This window comes from Nansenia antarctica (genome assembly GCF_963989245.1).
Source record: "Nansenia antarctica genome assembly, chromosome: 5".
Taxonomy (NCBI): Eukaryota; Metazoa; Chordata; class Actinopteri; order Argentiniformes; family Microstomatidae; genus Nansenia; species Nansenia antarctica.
In genome coordinates, this window is record NC_137690.1 from 60,112,853 (window position 1) to 60,132,922 (window position 20,070).

At 40.1% G+C, this 20,070-nt stretch overlaps 2 protein-coding genes across 2 annotated transcripts; both read right to left on the bottom strand.

Moving 5' to 3' along the window:
* Positions 1-4,689: 4,689 nt before the first annotated feature.
* On the bottom strand, positions 4,690-6,485 carry LOC308157333 (homeobox protein Hox-A11a-like; the record flags this gene model as incomplete). Its single annotated transcript, XM_080530875.1, is given in 4 exon segments — positions 4,690-4,922; positions 5,706-6,352; positions 6,354-6,389; positions 6,391-6,485. Coding segments are annotated over 4 exon segments (1,011 nt in total).
* Positions 6,486-18,293: 11,808 nt separating this feature from the next.
* On the bottom strand, positions 18,294-19,423 carry LOC308158188 (homeobox protein Hox-A13a-like; the record flags this gene model as incomplete). Its single annotated transcript, XM_080531783.1, has 2 exons — positions 18,294-18,547; positions 18,778-19,423. The coding sequence occupies 2 exons, from the start codon at positions 19,421-19,423 to the stop codon at positions 18,294-18,296; spliced, it is 900 nt and encodes a 299-aa protein (XP_080387909.1).
* Positions 19,424-20,070: the final 647 nt, after the last annotated feature.

The following is a 20,070-nucleotide window of genomic DNA, read 5'->3' on the forward strand; positions in this document are numbered from 1 at the left end:
AAGGCAAGGCGTACTTCCCGTAGTAAAAGCAGAGGTTTAAATAGCACTCCTCAAATGCTGTAACCAATAAAAGACTGACTACAACCATGAACACAATGTCTTACAACCGGACAATAGCTAACACAGTTATGTTTTCATTATGCATCCATTGAACTATCAGAATAAATCCAACTAAATAGCAACCATGAAAAAACACAGAAAAGGCTCGTTTTCAAATGTTAGGTATAGTCTCCAAACGACCCAGGTCCAAACGGAATAACGATACACGTTTCGTTTATAGTACAATGATAACCACTGAACAGAGAAACAGCTTCGCAATTAATTAACAACGTGATATGTATGTCCCTCAAATAATTAATGCCTGTTGAAATTAGCCGTAATTAAGCATGTGCTGCATTTCTTTTTGGTGCTTAACCGACTTAATCCTTCAAATGTTCTTCAGTCAACTAAGGAAGAAGAGAATATTAAAAGTAGTGTAGGCTATTATTATCAAGGTGCAGCACTGGATATTGTGGATACCGATACACACATTCTTGTAAATAGGCTATCAAGTCAGAGACTGCCGTGATTATCAAAGTCTAGATGCAGTCGTCTATATGAATTTTTTTCCTTCTTTAATCAACATTTCAATATGATGTCAGGTCCGACTTGAATCTAACTTTCTTTACTAATTGCTCGTGCGGTTCAACAACGCAGAAAGGTGTTACATGCAAAATAGGGCTAATTATTAGAGGGCTGATTTAGAGTTTGGGGGGCTGAAATAACCAATGCTTACATTCCTCCTCCTATGGAGTATTGGGCCTATAGGGCCACAATAAAAGTGTCCCTCCATTTTGTGGTGTCCTTGGCCATGTGCTGCGTTTTAGCTCGCCCCAGGTTGAAGTTAATCTCAGCCAGTTTTGCCATTAGTGCCAGGTGGCTTTTGTCCGTCTGGGTTTGTTTTAAACCTATGATGTGAATCTTAGGGAGAATTTGCTAGAAATGCATGAATACGATTTTTTAAACATGATAAGCTCCTCATGTATAGGCTATGTTATTGTGCATTACATCAATGTGGTGGCATAATAATGCAACGACGATCAGACATTGTAGGCGTTCCTCTATTTAAAAAAGGTATGTGTGCTAATACCTCGCTCAACACACGAAGGCATTAGTGTGATTATGTGAAACGAACGAAAGGGTCTGTTTGGTGCACACTATGGACGTATAGCCTATAGTCTTTACACCTATACGAGAACAAAGGCCTTGCGCCGACCATTTGTTTGTTCCATAAACTGAACAGTGAACTTTGCATTCCACTTTGTCTGAACTAGCCTATAGGCCTAACTACCTAATAAAACAAGCATCAGTTCATAATGATATATATATATTATTGTGAACTGATGGTTGTTTTATTAGGTAGTATATATATATATATATATATATATATATATATATATATATACATATATACACACACACACAATAGTTTACACAATAGTTATGAACATTAGAAATGTTAATTAATCTGCACAGCTCTGAAATAGTTATAGGCCATTGACATGTAGCCTATGCCTAGGCTATCTATCTATGTGTTACAGTTATTAATTGTGGCTATTAAATCTTCATTTTCACAGCTGTCCAGCTATCATGTCCCCGAAAACAGTTTGCTCTGACCAGTGGCTTTGATCAGCTCCATATACTCTTGGCCGGGGAGGCCGTTTCAACCGGATCATGTTCGTCGCGAGTGCAGTTATGAACAATAATGCGGCGTTTTATTACATCCAGCGGAAGCATTTATTTTTCACGAGACAAAGGAGAGAGAAAGTCAGTCCACGGGCACGAAGGGCCAGAGAACCCCCAGCGCCATGGACTGACACCGAATATACCCTGCTGCCTCTCGCTTACTCTGTGACAGGAAGGAATATGGCACGTTTAGGTTATCACAATCAAAACGACTATTTAAATTCCATAATTTATGCTTTTGGCGCGGGGAGAGAGTCATGTGTTTTTGGAAGGACACCAAGTGCAGTTACGGTTGATTCCAAAAAAATCACTATAAGCGATAGTGATGCATAAGTGATGTGTTGTAATTTAAGAGGTATTACATCGGCCATCATTAGAGAAATGTAATCATTAATTTCGTATGCAGCACTTGGTCCCCTTAATGTTCAGTAGTTAATGACAGATCACTGACCAGTGGAAATTGTGATTGTGCGTCGGGCTGAATGAATGACCACCATATTGAAACGTGCAAGCCATGCATTCTGAGCATTGTCATATAGAAACGACTCAAACATCTAGAACTCTTCGGTAGTATGCTACCTGTTTCAACAAGTTAAGTTCATGTGAAAAGCTGTATGTGCTGTAAGAGAATTTACCTGCAATCAAGTTTCATTTGAATCTTGAACGGTTCTTGCGGTAGGTTCTTGTTGACAAAAAAAAAATCCACGGCAATGACATTGATCTCAGCAGCGCCGCCCTGTGGTAAGTCGCGTCTCTTTTTGAGCACAGCCATCCAGCCACCACATTGATTCGCATGGAGGACAAACCGAGAAGGGGGAAAGCACTCTCAAATGAAGTTGAAGCGGCCAGCGAGCAGAGGCTTTACCTATCCGTCCTCTCCCTGTTGTCGGTCTTGCCTCCCTGGTTACACAGTTAATAACCTTGGGTCTCAGACGGTTTATTGCACTGCACTCCAATTGTACAAATGCTCCAGACTCTCACCAGACAGGTTTTATGGCCGTGTTGCTGCGGCAACGGGGAGGATGTCCCGTAATTAGGGACGGAATTCCAGCGCGCCGTAAAGGATGCGCGAGACAAGGCCGGACTGTGGCGGAGAGAGAGGCAACCATAAACTTCAGCCTCTCTCCCTGCGTTTATGGCCCTTTTGACTGTCATATATGAACGCCATTGCGCTGTGGCTGGCGCTCATAAACAGAACGATAATAACAGCAAATATGGTGATCCTCGTTCAGGAGAGTGTTGTGGAAACAATGTTTCTGATCCAATCCATGGATGGCAAATCACACATAGACGAATAGAAAGTAGGTGAACGTGGTGAATAATTAGATGATGTATTAGCCCAATGTTATGGAGACCAAATATAGAAGTTCAAAGCCAATGAATGAACTGAATGAAATCATAGTTTGGAAAATACATAATGCAGAGTTCAAAATATTGAGGAATGGTCGCTCTTTACCATTGCAATGAGTGGTACACAAATGCAACACAAGCCTACACTGAGGCAATGGGTATAGAGACTGCAATTACAAGTGTAGTCTTTAGGCCCACATTAAAAGTGATTTAGCCTAGGTCTATATCAAAGTTAACGAGGAGTAATCCTCGGTATTTTCAACAATGGATAGTGAATAAACAGTGGGCTGCGGCCGATACCCAGCTTTCATGTATTGTAAATGTGTATTTTACTCTTTCACTATGCCTTTACAAACTGTATGGTATCTAACATAGCACTTTAAATACTAACATGTTTTTAAACAATGTTTTGTGTGTGTATTTCTCCGTGCGTAAAATCGTGCGTAATAGGCCTATACATAGTCAGAATAACCGTGTAAGTAAAGGTAATGGAAATGGTTTGGAGTCTGAATATAAACACCAGCCACAATTGTAAATTCCTTCATATTCTTTTCATTTTTAATCTTCAAATATAGGATAATACAGAATAGTTTGGGCATACAGCAATTGATCCAATATGATGTCCCTGGCAATACATTTAAAAACGCATGTCACGTTTGTCACTACAATAGAAAATAAGAAGACCTGTGCATAATGGAAGATTATTTCGTCCTATTTGAACAACTATTGGATGCAGATGACCTAAATCTGTATAGTCCTGTTGTTTAGTGCTGGTATGTCATAATACCGCCCACGGCAAGTAGTTTTGACAAGCTTATTTCTGGTTCGGTTTGTTTGCCCATTGATATTCGTCTGATTAGGACTTTATCCGTGCATATATACCAAATTCAAAACCAAATGGTTGGGGTTATCAAAGCTATACAAAATATGCATATCCTGTTTTGCGTTTGTTTGAAACAATGACAATAGCAAAAGCATTCGAAGTTTGGAGGTAAGATGGAACACTAAATAGGCTACCTCTTACTTCTCTGCATGACCTTTTCAGCTGGTAAGATATGGTCTTGAACAAAATAAATAACTTTACAAACAGAGACACATTCAATTCGCGTTCGTAGACTCATTATTTGGTCACACCAAGTCCTCCGCCTCAATTTTCAACATATACATCATACATTCAACAGAAATGCTACCACGTTGCCACACGCAGCCTATGATTCAAAACAGATAATTTTGGGGAAAACAAGACAAATCGTACAAATTATACTGGGGGTATGTCAATGATAGACTGATAAAGCTGTCCGCATGAAAAGAAAAATTAACAAGGCGAAATATGCGTCACAGTCATATTAGAATATACATGAGAACATAGTCTTGGAGGCGAGAATATCCGAATAGATATTTTTCAAACAAAGTCTGAAGAACATCGGTCGCCAGTGTGTCTTTAAGTCATGCTCATTCTCAAAAACGTGTCAAACCAGGAGAGATTCTGCTGTCCTCGAACTTGAAATTAACAGTTGAGCGTCTATAGCTGTTGCTGCTGCGGCCATTGTTGTTTAGTTGCTGCCACAATGTCAGATGATGGAAACACGAGTCAGTATGTCAACTCAGAGAAGCCTAAAGCAGAGGATTCCCGGTGTAATACTGTAGTCTGTCTCTGTTTAATTTCTTTTCCTTCATTCGTCGGTTCTGAAACCAGATTTTCACTTGGCGGTCGGTGAGGTTCAGCATCCGAGAGAGTTGCAGCCGTTTCTCCTTGTTAATGTACACACTGAAAAAGAATTCCCTCTCCAGTTCTCTGATCTGATATTTTGTATAAGGGCATCTTTTTTTACGAGTCCTTTGTCCATCTGAAACATAGAAGAGAAGAGTATATAGGCTACCAATCACAGAATATAGGCAGTAGTTAATTATCCATGACAATGTTTTAGACTGTATATAGGCTATACGCTATAAGCGTAAACCCATGCATACGGTATAAGGTTAACCTAATTCAAAATTATTACATTTTCTTTCCCCTTTAGTTATCATACGCAATAATTGAAATACCATTAGACTATGCAAAATAATATTCACTTCTGTGAATACGAATTAACACTATTCTTGGGCAAGACTGGAAACAATGCAGTTGTTGGCCTTATGACATCATGTCAACGTAATAACGCATTAAATGATGATACATAATCAATTATATTATTTCACACGCAGATAAATACTATAAGGGTGAAACACACTCGACGATTGCTTTAGCACAAGGGCTCATGTGTTAAAACCCTAAAACCAGAGTCATTACACGCAAGTGCTCTTTTAACGCGAAGAAACCGTGAAAGTAGTACATTTATGATTCGAAGGAGTAACATAAAGCCAGGAATATTATGATGAATTCACAGTAATAATAGCTGCTTTTTGAAAACTTTAGGGAGTGTTAGAAAAATCACTGCAGCCCCGATGTCTTTCACGGCCAATTTCAATTCCAAGCACGTGATCCAGCAGTTTATAACAAAGTTTTTGTTGGGGAAATCTACAGGCCCTCTATAAACCTTATATGCTTATAAAACAGCATATAAAAATGTTAACAGCAGCGCTAGATTGCAAACTTTCTCTCATAACCAGGGCGCTGACTTCATACGTACTGCTGCTGCTGGATGTCTCCTCGTTGTTGCCGGAAGAGTCCCCCGGGCTGCTGGTGTCCTCGGCGGGCTCTTTCCCCTCCGTGTCCCGGGGACACGATGCCGCATGTTCCGGCGCCGAGCTCGGTGGCTTGGTGGCCGTCTTGTCCCCCGGGTAGTCGTTGGACGCCGGGGTTTCCGACGCGTTGCCATACGCCGTCTCGAAAAACTGGTCAAAGGCTTGGGGCAGCACCCCGTTCCTGCCCACGTTGCCGTAGAAATTAGATGCCGAGCCTGCGCCCGAGTGGTGGTGGTGGTACGCGGCAGGGTTGTTTTTGGCGAACATCTCCCCTACTGTCGTCTGCGCGGACAGACAGTCCCTGTGCACCATGTCCTCCGTGGTGGGATAGCATTGGGCATGCAGGTTCCCCCGGTGCGCCCATTTACTGGACGCGTCAATGGCAGCGTATTCCCTAAACGTCACCTCTCTCACGGGTTGGACCTGCGGCAGGTTGGAGGAGTAGGAGTAAGTCATGGGGCGAGAAGACGGGGTCTGGGACAGAAACGAGGGCAGACTGGAGAAGTCTGCCCCCGCCGACACGTAGTACGTGCAACTGGGCAAATACATGTTCGATCCGACGGGGACCCTCTCGTCAAAATCCATTATTCCTTCCCTCTACTGCTCTATCTTGGGTTCGCCTCTTAACATGGCTCTGGAGAGCCGTGGCTCGTGCCTCTTTGAAGCAGGTCCGCGAGGCAGAGATTTTGAGACGTAAGCTGACGTGGAGAGCCATCTCCATCCATTCCAGGGAGGCGTGGGTCACGTGGCCGACGGCAGAAATTGACAGATTTTCCGTGTGAGTGTATATATATATATATATATATATATATATATATATATATACGTGTGTGTGTGTGTGTGTGTGAGCGTGTGCGCGCGTGTGTGTGTGTGTGTGTGTGTGTGTGCGTGTGTGTGTGTGTGTGTGTGTGTGTGTGTGTGTGTGTGTGTGTGTGTGTGTGTGTGTGTGTGTGTGTGTGAGAGAGAGAGAGAGAGAGCATGTGGAGTTATTCATTGGATGTGTGTGTGTGTGTGTGTGTGTGTGTGTGTGTGTGTGTGTGTGTGTGTGTGTGTGTGTGTGTGAGTGTGTGAGTGAGTGAGTGAGAGAGAATGAGAGACATACTGCTGGTTGTCCTAAAGCTTGACATTGGTGTTTTATCGCCATGTCGGTATAAAATGAATTCCCTTACATGCAGCAAGTCAGAGGAAAAAATATAATTGTATTGGTTGTTAAGATGCAGGCAAATGACGTACTGCTATCGAAGGATTAACCTGATTCAATATCAATTTCCCAGATGCTGCGCGCGTTTCTAATCAATCTGGGGGTACAAGTATCATTTGTGTATCAAGTCTTTCATTTCGCAGGGTTTGATGATGTGTTTAGAAAAATACACAATTAAATCTTTTTTTTATTTTTATAATAATCCAAATGACACCTGAGTGTGCTTTTTTGCAAATGCAATATGTAGGCCTATGTTAATACTATTTTAAAATGTTTGTCTCTAAGATGTTTGGTCATAGTTTACAACATGTAATTTGCTTCAGTTCAGCATCTGGCAATCAGGGTCATGTTCAAGTAACCCTTGATGTTTAGGCCTGGTCACATTCAGGTGTCGGTGTCAGCAATATTATGACCAAAGACATTTTAGGCCAAAATAAACCATTTTATATCGACAAACGGCTGTTTTGATATTTGTTTTTGTTTTGCAAGGAAACATATATCTTTGCCACCTCAGAAAATGTGATGTTTTCAATGCTGTTCTAAAATGTTATCAATATCGTGCGATCGTGTTTATGACACCGATAACAGGGACTCAATCATAAGATCGGATGAAGCATGTACGGTAAATAGAATGGCCTAATAGAAATGTGCATGAGTTGATTGTTAGGTGTGTCAGTTGATTTTTTGTTTGTATTATGTGTATTTGTTTACTAAATTAATTGGGATCCTTAATGGTTATGGTTATGTAGTTAGCTTGTTTCTAATGTTGCTCTCACCCACCGCTTTACAAAAGTATGAAAAGCAATATGGAGCTCGATTCAGGCCATAATGTGTCAATAGAAATAGCTATGATTACAACTTATTTTGGTTGGGCTAGTTTTCATTTTTATGTTCTCCAAATATTTTTCGTATAGGCTAATTAAAACCCACATATTTTCTGAGAAATAGTAGTTTTTTTAAACTCCTTGCGAAATAATACTACCAGTATTCTGTAAGGTTAATCTTTATTTCTGTATGTATGGAATAGGCCTAAAGACAGCCAAAGATGGGATACTATTTTAATATTAATTGAATGCAACACGCATTTCAATTGACACCCCTCTTAGGCCTATAAACTAAAACTGCATATTCCCCCTGCGAATCAATGTTCTATATAGGCCTATACTTCCAAATTCTCAATTTCATTTATAATGGAGATACATAGGCCAATGACTATACAACATCTATACAACAACTATTATAATACCGAAATAGAAGGTAACACATTCAAGGATGTTATCCTTTTGCAATTGTTGTATTCGGAATCCATTTTGTATTTGGCATTTTATTTGGAATCCATCCGTTTGATACTAATACCTCTCCCTGCGTGGTGACTTGTACTTCACGTTGAAACTAATTTGTGGAAAGGACCACAGTGGTTGCATGTTTTGAGTGGCTGGAACCTGAGTCTAATGTGCTGTAAATGAGAGACCTGAAGACGGATTAGGACCGCGGGGACTCCCCCTGGCCCCGCCGCGCTTTACCTAAATCCACCCGGCCTACACGCGGGGCTCCAGGACGCACCGGACACATGTAACACGACCTCAAAATATCACATTTACTATTAAACGACAAGAATGAGCTAAACCCCTATTTAAAAAAGAAGCACCATAATAATCCAGGTCATCCTTCGTCACGTTGATATAGGCTTCCTATTTGAATAAATTGTAGGGACACAAACAAACCAGTGCCATTGCGACCACACGCTCCGCCTCTCCGTCAATCCAGACAAATTCTACGACTTGTGCTAGAGCTTTTACGCCATAATTGAGCACAGGGTGTCCACGAAAACCAAAGCCAGCTCTGCACAGACCTGCTTTTTTATGGCTCTATACTGTGCCCCTTTTCCTCCTCGGCCAGACACCACAAAACTGACCAGGCGTGAGAGGAAGTCGCCACCTATGGACTCAAAGTCTGGAGCCGACAATAGCGAACAAATAAACATTCAAAACCTAGACACGGACAGGTAAGATTTGTAATTACTCTTATTATATGTAGGCCTATATGGACAATTAACGTTGTTATCACATTTGGTTAACCGGCCCGACCTTTAAAGTTGGGACATGTAACCAAGAGTAAGACATCTGAACATTACATGTAAACAGTTATGTTAGAGGAAGATGTTTTATAACACACTTGATTCACGACATCTTTCTTTGGTTCTTGTGGGTTTACTTCGTGGCCAAAAGCAAGAAGGCATTTCTGCGTAAAAGCCCCCCCACGCCAAAGCTTTGTCTGTGCGGTCGACTTCAAGTTCGGGGGAGGGAGAGGACTACCGCCCGCAGCGTTGGGGCCTTTATAGAGGAGGCTAGAGACGCCATTTAGGGCCACATTATGCCCCGGATGAAGTTTCCCTGATTACAATTCATTTTGAGCTACAACATGCAGTGTTGTGCATACGGAAAAGAAAGGGTGGCTTTAGGTTAGAAGACGGATCGATGTCTTCCTGCGCTTTGTGTGCATGGGCAAAGTCTAAAAATGAACTTAACCTTCGTAGAGACTGTCGCCCTAAGTTTAAAGCTGTTTTCAGTGCAGTTTTCAGTTGATCCCTAATATTAATTAACTACACAATGATATTACCAACATAGCCTCATACCATGAGCTAGATTAGAACTAGACTAATGATCAACAGCATATAGGTTACAATCACAGGCTCTCCCATTGGCAAATCAAACAATGTTACTTTTCACGCACAGTAAAAACATTCACTTCACTTGATCTATTTTCTACGAAAATTAAAAACATAATTAAACTATTATCAATAGACAGGAATTTCAGTAAACATTATTAAAGAGAGGTCAAAACAAAAGGTTTTCGAGCATTGGCGTTATGTTTTAGTATAGTCTATAGGCCTATTTTACATACAAAGACGATAAACACCATATTTGCCGGCGACCGGTATTTTAAACGTCCATCAATTCTGCTTTAAATCTTTCTCTGTTGTTCAATTTACGTGTATCATCGTTTTATAACAAAACGCAGGGATTTTGCATTTGTTGAGTGTAACTTTAGTCCATGTCTTACAATTTCGAGTGCTAATATAGGCTTATGTAAGTTTTCCCTAAAGTTCATACATTAGAAACAAAATGGCATTGTAATACAACAAATGAATAGATAGTAGTCCTATGTCAATGTGTAACAATCTTAAAATTGGTCAACAGGTTTTGAGTAGCACTTTTCACGTTTAAACTAATGTTAATATAACTCTAACATTGACCAACCAAAGGGTATAGGCCTAATCATGAAATGTATACACAAATATTCAACTTATAAAGTAGGCCTATCGGTATAACACGTGTATAGGCTAGGCAATATCACAAGCAGTCGTGAAACTGTTAATTCTGATAATCTGGGACATTGGGTAATGTGGGACACCTAAATTCCAGTGTGTCCAGTAGCAAGAAGCTAAACCAATGGAATGAGACTATAGAATGAATATAGTAAAAGTCAAGTTGACTACATTTTGTTGATTTTGAATTCGGGTAATCTGGGACATTGGGTAATGTGGGACACCTAAACTCCAGTGTGTTTATTTATACCAATTATAACAAACTAGTCAACAGGACTTTTACTAGGCTATAGGTTTTGCATGAATGTCATGTGACTGATATTTTAGATTTGGTCAGAACAGGAAATAAACACACTGGAGTTTAGGTGTCCCACATTACATATGTCCCAAATTACTCGAATTCTCCCTTATGATGCACAACCTCAAAACAATTGATTTCCGGACAGGAACCAAATTGAACTTGAATGATATCCAGCCATGGCTGTTGAGTTGTAGGCCGTTATCAAGTCAGTGGCTATTAGCGAGGAGGGTGCGAGAAGAGGATAACCAATGCGAAGCACATGCTACTTAAAAACAAATTCACATCTACGAAGATATCAGAAGGCGTGAACTTGTTAAATCAGTGAAGAACTGTTGATATATCCACAGGTGACAGAAATGTGGGCCAAGGACCATGGCGACAACAGAAGGCGGAACCACACGGGGGAAAACAGAACCGGATGGAAAAAGAACTCAACTCCTCCATGGTCAATAGTGACTTTACAAACGCTTGGATCAATTCAAACGAACGTAGACTACTGACTGGCTATCAGTCTGGACTCGACAGAGGGAGTGGGTGACACCAAACGCTCGAGGGACTCAGTGTTGGAGATTGAACGACTGCATCCACAGACGTGGCATTGGAATGAGAATTTAACATTTAAAATGTTTCTATTTCAAAATTATTGAGCAAATTTAGCCGAATCCCACAATTCGAACATGTCGCCATTGACTGTTAGCTACACATTGTTGGAATGGTAATAAACTGAGAATATCATATTTTCTCCCTCTTCATATGAGTCACGTGTCGCTCTGCAGCATACCAATCATTTATCCTCGTTAATTGTCAATATCCAAATCATTCCTTATGTATAATATTTCTCTAAAAGTGTTGATCATGCAGCATAGTATAGTGATAATATTTTCTGAGGACGATGGCAACACTACAACGAAAGATATGCAACTTATTTCAACTTTCTTTCCTGTATTTGAACTTGATTTTCACACGCACATTTATTCACTGTAATTGAGGCCTTAACGTTGCTTCTACGATTGAACAAAAACACTTCTCAAAAACACTCAAAAATTGTTATTCTATGGCAGCACCTACACTCAAGATAATAGAGGTGTGCGACAGAGACTTTTCTTACAATTCCGATCGGCCTAAATTAGGTCTACAATGTAGTCACATATCCCTGGAATTCGTAATAAAACATGCATTTGGAAATTTCGTACAATTTACTTTACTATATACGTATTAAGGTGTTTGTTTATTCGCGTGGAGAATCATTGAGATCATTGACCCTATGTCTTCGTATCGGCAGGTCCATAGCAGGAATAGGCTTGAGGACAATGTTGTTATTATGCTCTACTGCACGCAACAGAGATTCCGACGATTCAAGCTTTACAAAACGAGAAAAGCAACCGGAACTATATGCCAACTTAAGTACATATAATATGTTCCGTGATGTTTTGAAGTCTGTCATATAGACCTACGTTGAATCTTTAACCAAGGTTGAAGAAAAATAATTTGTAAACCTATGCCCATCCATAGCATTAGGCTAGTCTTCTAAATAGCCTAATAATAATAATAATAATAATAATAATAATAATAATAATAATAATAGCCTAATAATAATAATAATACATTAGACTTACATAGCGCTTTTCTAGACACTCAAAGACATTCAAATAGGCTTTCGATAGCTATAAATATAAATAGCATAATAGTCTGAGTTGACCAACGCTGCACAAATAATAGAAGTATAAAAAGCATATAGTCGTATATAAAATAACAGATATATTATTATAGGCAACCAAATGCATCATTTAGTAAACCAACTGATGCATGACTGAGAAATAACTTAGATTATCACAGACCAATCTTATATGAAGAATATATAGATTTATCCCAAATAAAATTCTTTCTGTAGCCTAAATGTAGCCCCATTGCCAACGAGTGAGAGTGAATTTTCCGACTGAAGGTTAAAACCCACCGGCATACTCAAATTATTCAACGGTTAGGCCTATACTATATGGCATGGCACGATAAAACAACCTATGGAGGCGTGTTACAAATAATCTCGGTCAAGTGTCTCTGCTTGACCGCTTTAAAGACGGCCTTGTCTCAAGTTAGGCTGGCAGAGATCCTTGGGTATACTATGAGCTTCTGACCAAACGCTAAGCTTTCATCACTATCACAGGTCATATAGGTCAACCTATTGGTATATTACGGTCTGGGAGCTGAAGGTCACTCCCCTTGCTGTAGCCTCCATTACGCGGAGACAGACGTATACGTAAAGGCAGGGGGGTTAAAGCAATGCTCTTTACATTGACCTTCGCTACCAGACGTGTGGAATGTAGAAGATACTCCAACCGACTAGGCCTGCAAAAAGATGAGCACAATAGGCAATATCCAATGTCCAACCTATATTGTGTTGTATATATTGTATTTTGTGTTGTTGTTGCTGACATTTTAATTTCTTGTGTTTGTTGTCTATAATTTCACGCCAACAGTCGTTGAAATGAATGCAAAATAAGTGTTCCACAGAAGCAGACAAAAACAAAGAATATGACCTTTCTAGAAAATAATTTAAAGCAGCCATTTTCACTGCATATATGAAATGGAATGGAATAGTGAAATGGCATAAACCTTAAAAACGTCAGGATGATTTGATAGCACAGCAAAAATGATTTACAGATGATCATGTACTTCTAACTTCACTTGCCCATTTGCCATTAAGCTCGAATCAGCAAGACAGTGAGTAATGTAGAGCTCTCTCAACCTGTATGTATATCACTATTTTTATGCATCGGGGAATGCCAAATTGAATTGCTCCCTGAATTTCTTATATGGACTGCTGTTCCTTTCTTTGCCTTTGGGTGGCAGCAAACCCCCAACTATGCTTCAGAAAGCACCAGATTCCAGTCCAGCCTGTTTTCTTTCCAACCATAGTTTGACACTCTCTCTCCCTTGCGTGCGCGTTCGTGTGTGTTTGCGTCGGTCTAGCGCTTCAGGGTCGCAGTGCCCACTGCTTCAATGTGTCTATGTGTCTGAATGTTCATACTGCCTACTGATTAATAAAAGTATATAGTGCATACTAACCATACTACATAATATGTATTTAGGCTAGGCTGTTTAGTAAACATTTATGCAGTAAGCAACACATTTCAGACTAGATCTAATTTATACTGAGAAGTCCTCACCTATAACTCAAACATTATTGTTCATGGTAATTAGTTACATTTTGCTACTGCCCATCTCCCTGTCTGCTGTATTGAATTGTGGGACTAAAATCGGAAAGGACTTTCAGAATTGTGTGCAGTGAATTCACATGGAAAGTCTAGTATGACATCTTGGCATTTTATACATTCTCAATTTCGGTACATTTCGCTTACTGCAAAACTTTCTAATATTGCATACAGAAAACGGCTATAGGTTGCAGTATGAACCTGCAATGATTCAGACACGGCCCAAATAGTATGGTTAGAAGTATATACTTTTAGTATATATCAGTATAGTAATATAGCCTAGTATATTCCTTTAGTAATCATTAGGCAGTATGAGCATTCAGACACGGCCAATGTCTAATCGGCGTAAGAGAGACAATGTCGCCTAATGCATAATAAATTATAACGTTCAAAACTATTTTGTCCGTAATTATGTTATTTTTGTTATGTTACATCATCAGATTGTTTTGTATGTAATGAATAATATATAATTTGTCTGTAGCGTCTCATATAAACCCTGAATAAACCCTATGACCATGTTTCTAAATGGTTCACAATTTGCTATACTACACAGCCTTATGTATATGAGCAGTTTAGTTAACAAGGTTTAGTTAACAAAGTTTCAACTAAGTTTCAACTAAGTTTCAACTAAGTTTCAACTAAGTTTCAACTAAGTTTCAACTAAGTTTCAACTAAGTTGCTTGGGCATTTTATGAATGGACAGTTTGGATACAGTAGATGAGAAGTAGTGTAAAATAAACATTTCGAATAAGCATAGAGCTGTTGCTTCTGCCAACAGTTTTTTTGGGGGGGACGATGACAGGTTTGGAATTATGACAGACCACACGTTAATGTCATGCCTCAGACCTGAATACATGGGTTGGCACACTGAGCTAATGTCTGGCCTTTGGCTTAATGAGTTTGCCCATGTCTTCCACGCGTGAGACCCGGGTACAAACACCTACACGGTCACAAGTGATCTTTCAAAAACTACAGGGATAATGCCTATGGATTGTCTATTGTCTTCATTCCCCAACTGATGAGCACCAGAGAAAGGCTGTGCACGTACATGCATTGCGTCCCAATATTTCCCCAGTTTTTGCATCCCCGCTTCCTTTCCAAACAGCATTGAAGGAGAAGTTCGGAAATTAGTAGTATTATAGTAGTATCTTTTTCATATTGCCTTTAAATGACTAAATAATTAAATTATGATTATAGAATGATTAAAGCATTTGATCTGCAACGTTTGCAGGAAAAGTGCTATACAAATAAAACGTTATTATAAGTATGCGATGAGAGGCTATTGTGACACACAGATGCTGTTTTGGGCTGTTTATAAGGAATATAGACCAATCTTTTTACCATTACCATATAGGCCTAGGTCTACTTTCCAGCAGTTTGGGGGGAAATATGGATAGCACAATGCTAGATCGAAAATGAACGCAGGTTTCAAAAGCAAGTCTCACCAGCAACTTGGATTATATATTTATGGGAACAATTTAATCTCAGTTGATCTATAGACGTGTGTAGGCCCAGAACTGACTGATCTGTGAGATTTAATCTCTTAATAATACAATATTTGCATAGGCTCCATCGTATTCAGTAGGCCTAACCGCAAAATATTGTTTTGATTATTTCTGTATATCTTTATTTTAAAAGGCACGTGGTAAAATGTACAGTTTTTGGCCATAGCCTGACATTCATGAGAATGACAAGGAGCTATTGGCATCTGGTAAAGGTTCTGGAAAAGAAAAACCCTCTTCATGTTAGTTTGCTTTTCCTGAACGATTTTAAGCCAAATGGCTGGCCGGCCACTTGCTATAGTGTAATGTTTAGAGATGACGGTGACAGGAAATGTGACCACTTTAAAATGTATAATCATCATTATGTAAGTACTAAGGGTGGAATCCTTACTTGAGCTTGTCGCGCATAAATGAATCATCACCAAATATCCCAATGACGTATCCAAAAATGTTACGCGCGCGGATTCCTGGTCACTTTCCATGAGTATGAAACATATTTCAAAACTATACTCAAATACATTTTTGCAATTACAATATAGTAAACAACCTTATATTTTGGATTATAATGGTTAAATGACAGTTGTAGCCTATAAGCTCATTGGACATCAGGTATTTAGTCAATCTTTGAATAAAGTATATTGTATTGAAATATCATTAATTGAAATGACCATTAGCCAATGTTCTACCTTTCTTACCACAAGGAACCACTTTAGATAGCCTAATCACCCTGAATCACGTGCAGCAAATCTATATTTTCTTGTTGAAATTGCTCAATATCACAAATGATAATTTCAACAATGTTAAATGATAATTATTCAGGACGGGAGATGCGACAGTTCAAATTCAGCTAAATGAAATGTTAAGACTCTCGATATCAACAACACTTAAGCTTATTACAAAGTAGAAAATTGGCTTTTTACTGAGGGCTGTTAGGCCTACTCCTGTGTAATCCATATTATATATATCATATTTTGGCGTTTAACTAATTCACAGTGCAGACATGTAACCTATAAAGTATATTTGACCTGTTCACAATACACACTAGAAGATTTTTTTTTATAATGCAGGATCTACGTAAATGGCACTATAGAAGCAACTGCATGGCCTAGCCCAATTTATACTTCTGCGTAAAATCCGTAGCCTATACGCCGTGTGCTCGCACTTGTGAACGAACAGTTGTGAACGAACGTGAGATCATACTAGGCCTCACAAATATGTTGAAAACCCGAAAAGTAGCCTAATTACGTTTCATATACATAGGCCTATTTCCTTGATAATGTGACAATGTTATAGAACATATTCACTCAACCATACGCACACAAATGAAGAAAATCCAGGATGACAATACGAACAATTGAATGAACGAATCTCGTAAAACGTAGCGTTTCAAAGTAGGCCTAATAGACTTCTCTCTATTTCTGGAAATGTGTAATGTAATTGATTTGCCTACCAAGTGTAGCTTACATAGCTACATTGACTTATTTACCAATAGTCGCCTAAGTCTTGTAGACAATAATTTCAACAAAACGATTTTGGGGTAATGTTGTTAACACGTTTCCAAATATTGTTACCCAACTATTTGCTTTTATTATTACTATTTATATTATTATTATAATTGTTATTATTATTATTATTATTATTATTATTATTATTATATCATAATCATCATTATCACTAGTGGTTATGGTGATTGGTAATAGTATTTAGCAGGAAATCAGTCTGGCCTACCAACTAAATACCATATCACAGACTCATCACTAGATGGCGATGTCGGCCTATAATTCTGCAGTCTTTTCAAATAACACGCCATTATTCTATCTCTCACCAAAGTGAGACATTTTAGATGTACTCACGATAGACTGAAACATTTCGTAATGCCTCCCATGATATTGAGAGGAAAGTAAAGAATCGACTAAACAAGCAAATCCTCGACTATCGTAGTAACAACATGTAATTTGCTACTGCACCTATAGATTTAATCTAAACAAAAGTATGGTCTTTCACATTTGAAAAGAGAGCCTATATGCAATGCAATTGGCGTAAAAGTCAGAGCGTTTGTTCAAAATAGAGGTCGTCATATGATTCAACAATGTCCATTTTATTGGGACAGATTTTTGTGTCAATATTTTTACACTGACACATTTTACAGACACACAGATAGCCTTGAAATACTATATTGTTTTGTCGGCATATATACTTTTATGTACAACCACATGAATACACACAAACTAAGGTTCAATGGACACACATTTCCCAGACGATTATCTATGCATAGGCCTAAAGAGGATTGCACCATGGATCCGTTATGAGTGAGAGCATGAAACCGTCTGCTGAGGCTAAGCTTCTTTTAAACACGTGAGTATGAAGAGAAATTGACTCGATACATATTTAACAATGAAAGATATAATCCTAAATGTCGTCACTACCTGTGGATTTTCTAATATTTTTCCTCACTCGGTAAAATTGAAGATACAATGAAAGGTGAAACACACACCTCTCTGACGGGTGTCTGTTTTCCTGAGCTGAGGTTACTGCATACAGTCGCAAACAAAATTATACGCCCCTTCCCTTTGATTCGGGCTCCTCACACTATTCACAATATGTTACATCATGAAGAGAAGCTGGACCAGATGGTCCAGTGTTTTAACATTGTCTTTTCAAATATAATACGCAATTCCTTGTTTGATCATGGTCCATTTGGCATCGTTTGTGAATCGTGTTCGGTGTTAAAATAAGGAGTCCGTTGTTCTCATCGAAAGCGTGAAGAGCCAGCAGAGTGTTTGTGTGTTTGTGTGTGTGTGTGTGTGTGTGTGTGTGTGTGTGTGTGTGTGTGTGTGTGTGTGTGTGCGTGTGTGTAAGTGCGTGCGTGCGTGCGTACGCGTGCATGTCTGTGTGTGTGTGTGTGTGTGTGTGTGTGCGTCTGTGTGTGTGTGTGTGTGTGTGTGTGTGTGTGTGTGTGTGTGTTTAGTACCATTCCTATCGTAATAGTCTTTCAAGACGAGCTGATGCTTTTCACTTTGTGGACAACCTTTTTCTCCTTAACGCGTCTGTTTTGAAACCATATAGTGACCTGTCGCTCGGACAGGTTCGTCTGCGCAGATATCCTCCTTCGTTTGTCCTTGGTGATAAATTTATTGGCAGCGTACTCGCGCTCAAGTTCCTTCAGTTGCACCTTGGTATATGGCACGCGCTTCTTTCTTCCACGTCTGAAGGAGCTCATGTCTCCCCCTGCGTGAGACACCGTGTCTAGAACAAAACGGAAAACAAAAGTGTTATAGGTAAAAAAAAAAAAAAGATTCCAACGAATTTACACAACACACACACACAAAATAAAAAAATACAAGGCGACAAGTTATCCACTAAAACGACAAGTTATCCATTAACGGTTTACACAACAAATCGCAACATTGTGAATCAAACACATTGAGGAAAGCTGACTGACTCATTGCGTAAAAGCTTGGATTCTCTGCCTATACCTGGTATGGAGGACTTCCACATGTGAACGGGCTGGGGCTGGTCCTTGGCGCAGTAGACCTGCCCGTTCCACCCGTTTGTGTTAAGAGCCCACGGCTGATAGCTCTCCATAGGCAGCAGGGGCTCGTGTCTGGGCTCCGCCACGGGCACGTCTAGGTAACCGGGAACTGGCTGATACGGACCTGGGGTATAGCTTGGATAGAAGGCGAATTCTTTCGCCCGAGAGGTGAAGTCGTCGCCTGTGACGGACGTGTCCATGTACTTGTCCCCGTACGCAGAGGGGGGCTGCGAGCCGCACGACTTCATGCTGCTGTGATGCGACATCCTGCACGGGTAGTAGCTGCCCCCGAAGTATCCATAGGGCAGGGACGCACTGGAGGAGCTCTGCGCGGCGGAGCACGGGCTGCACTGCTTCGCTGGTTCACCCATACCCGAGACGGGCACGTCGCTCGACGAGTACGCCGTGCTCGGCGCCAGAGACGCGGGATGTGCCATTAGGTTTCTGCATTGGTTTGCCGCAAAGTTACCTCCCGCAAAACCACCACCGTCCATGTTCTTGCTCACTTCATCGGCACCGCCGCTGTTGTCGTAGAGGAACATCACCGACGGGTCGACCCAGCGAGGACGGAGAAGCAGTGACGTTGACATAGCACGGCATCCAACATTGAGGCTTCTGGCTCTTTTTGTAAAAAGCCCAGAGACTGAAAACAGGAGATACTGATTCCGAGAGAGTAAGCGACTCTGACGCGCCTGGGTACACCAAAGGTCGCGCCTTCATTGGCCAAGACGGGCCACGTGATATGCAAAGAGGACGATAAAAATCTCCCAGTGCAGATAATTAAATGTAGAAAAATGCGGCGTTGTAAAATGACCATACCTATGACGATTTGGCGTGTCTTTTGCGCTCAAAAGCAATAGGGTTCGTGAGTAAATCTCTAAAATCAAGCAAATAGGCTACCGTCACATACATAGGCTATAGGTCTACAAGGTTACGGTTTAATGCTGACGAAAAACAGTTGTTTGAATGGGTTCTTCTTTATCGTTGGAAGGCAAAATAAAAGCCCATTTCAAAAGATTGCGGTACAGTCCACCTAAATCCCCAGGTGTGCTTTTACACATAATAGCAGTCCGAGCTATGTGGTCGATGACACAAAAAAAATTTTTTACATGGTGGGCCTATGCCAAGTTCACAAAAGTATCGTACAGTCCGAGTATCACATCTCATAACACCTCTTATATAGTTCTAAGCCAAGGGCAGGTTTCCAAATATCTCCCATAAACGGGGATGGACTAGC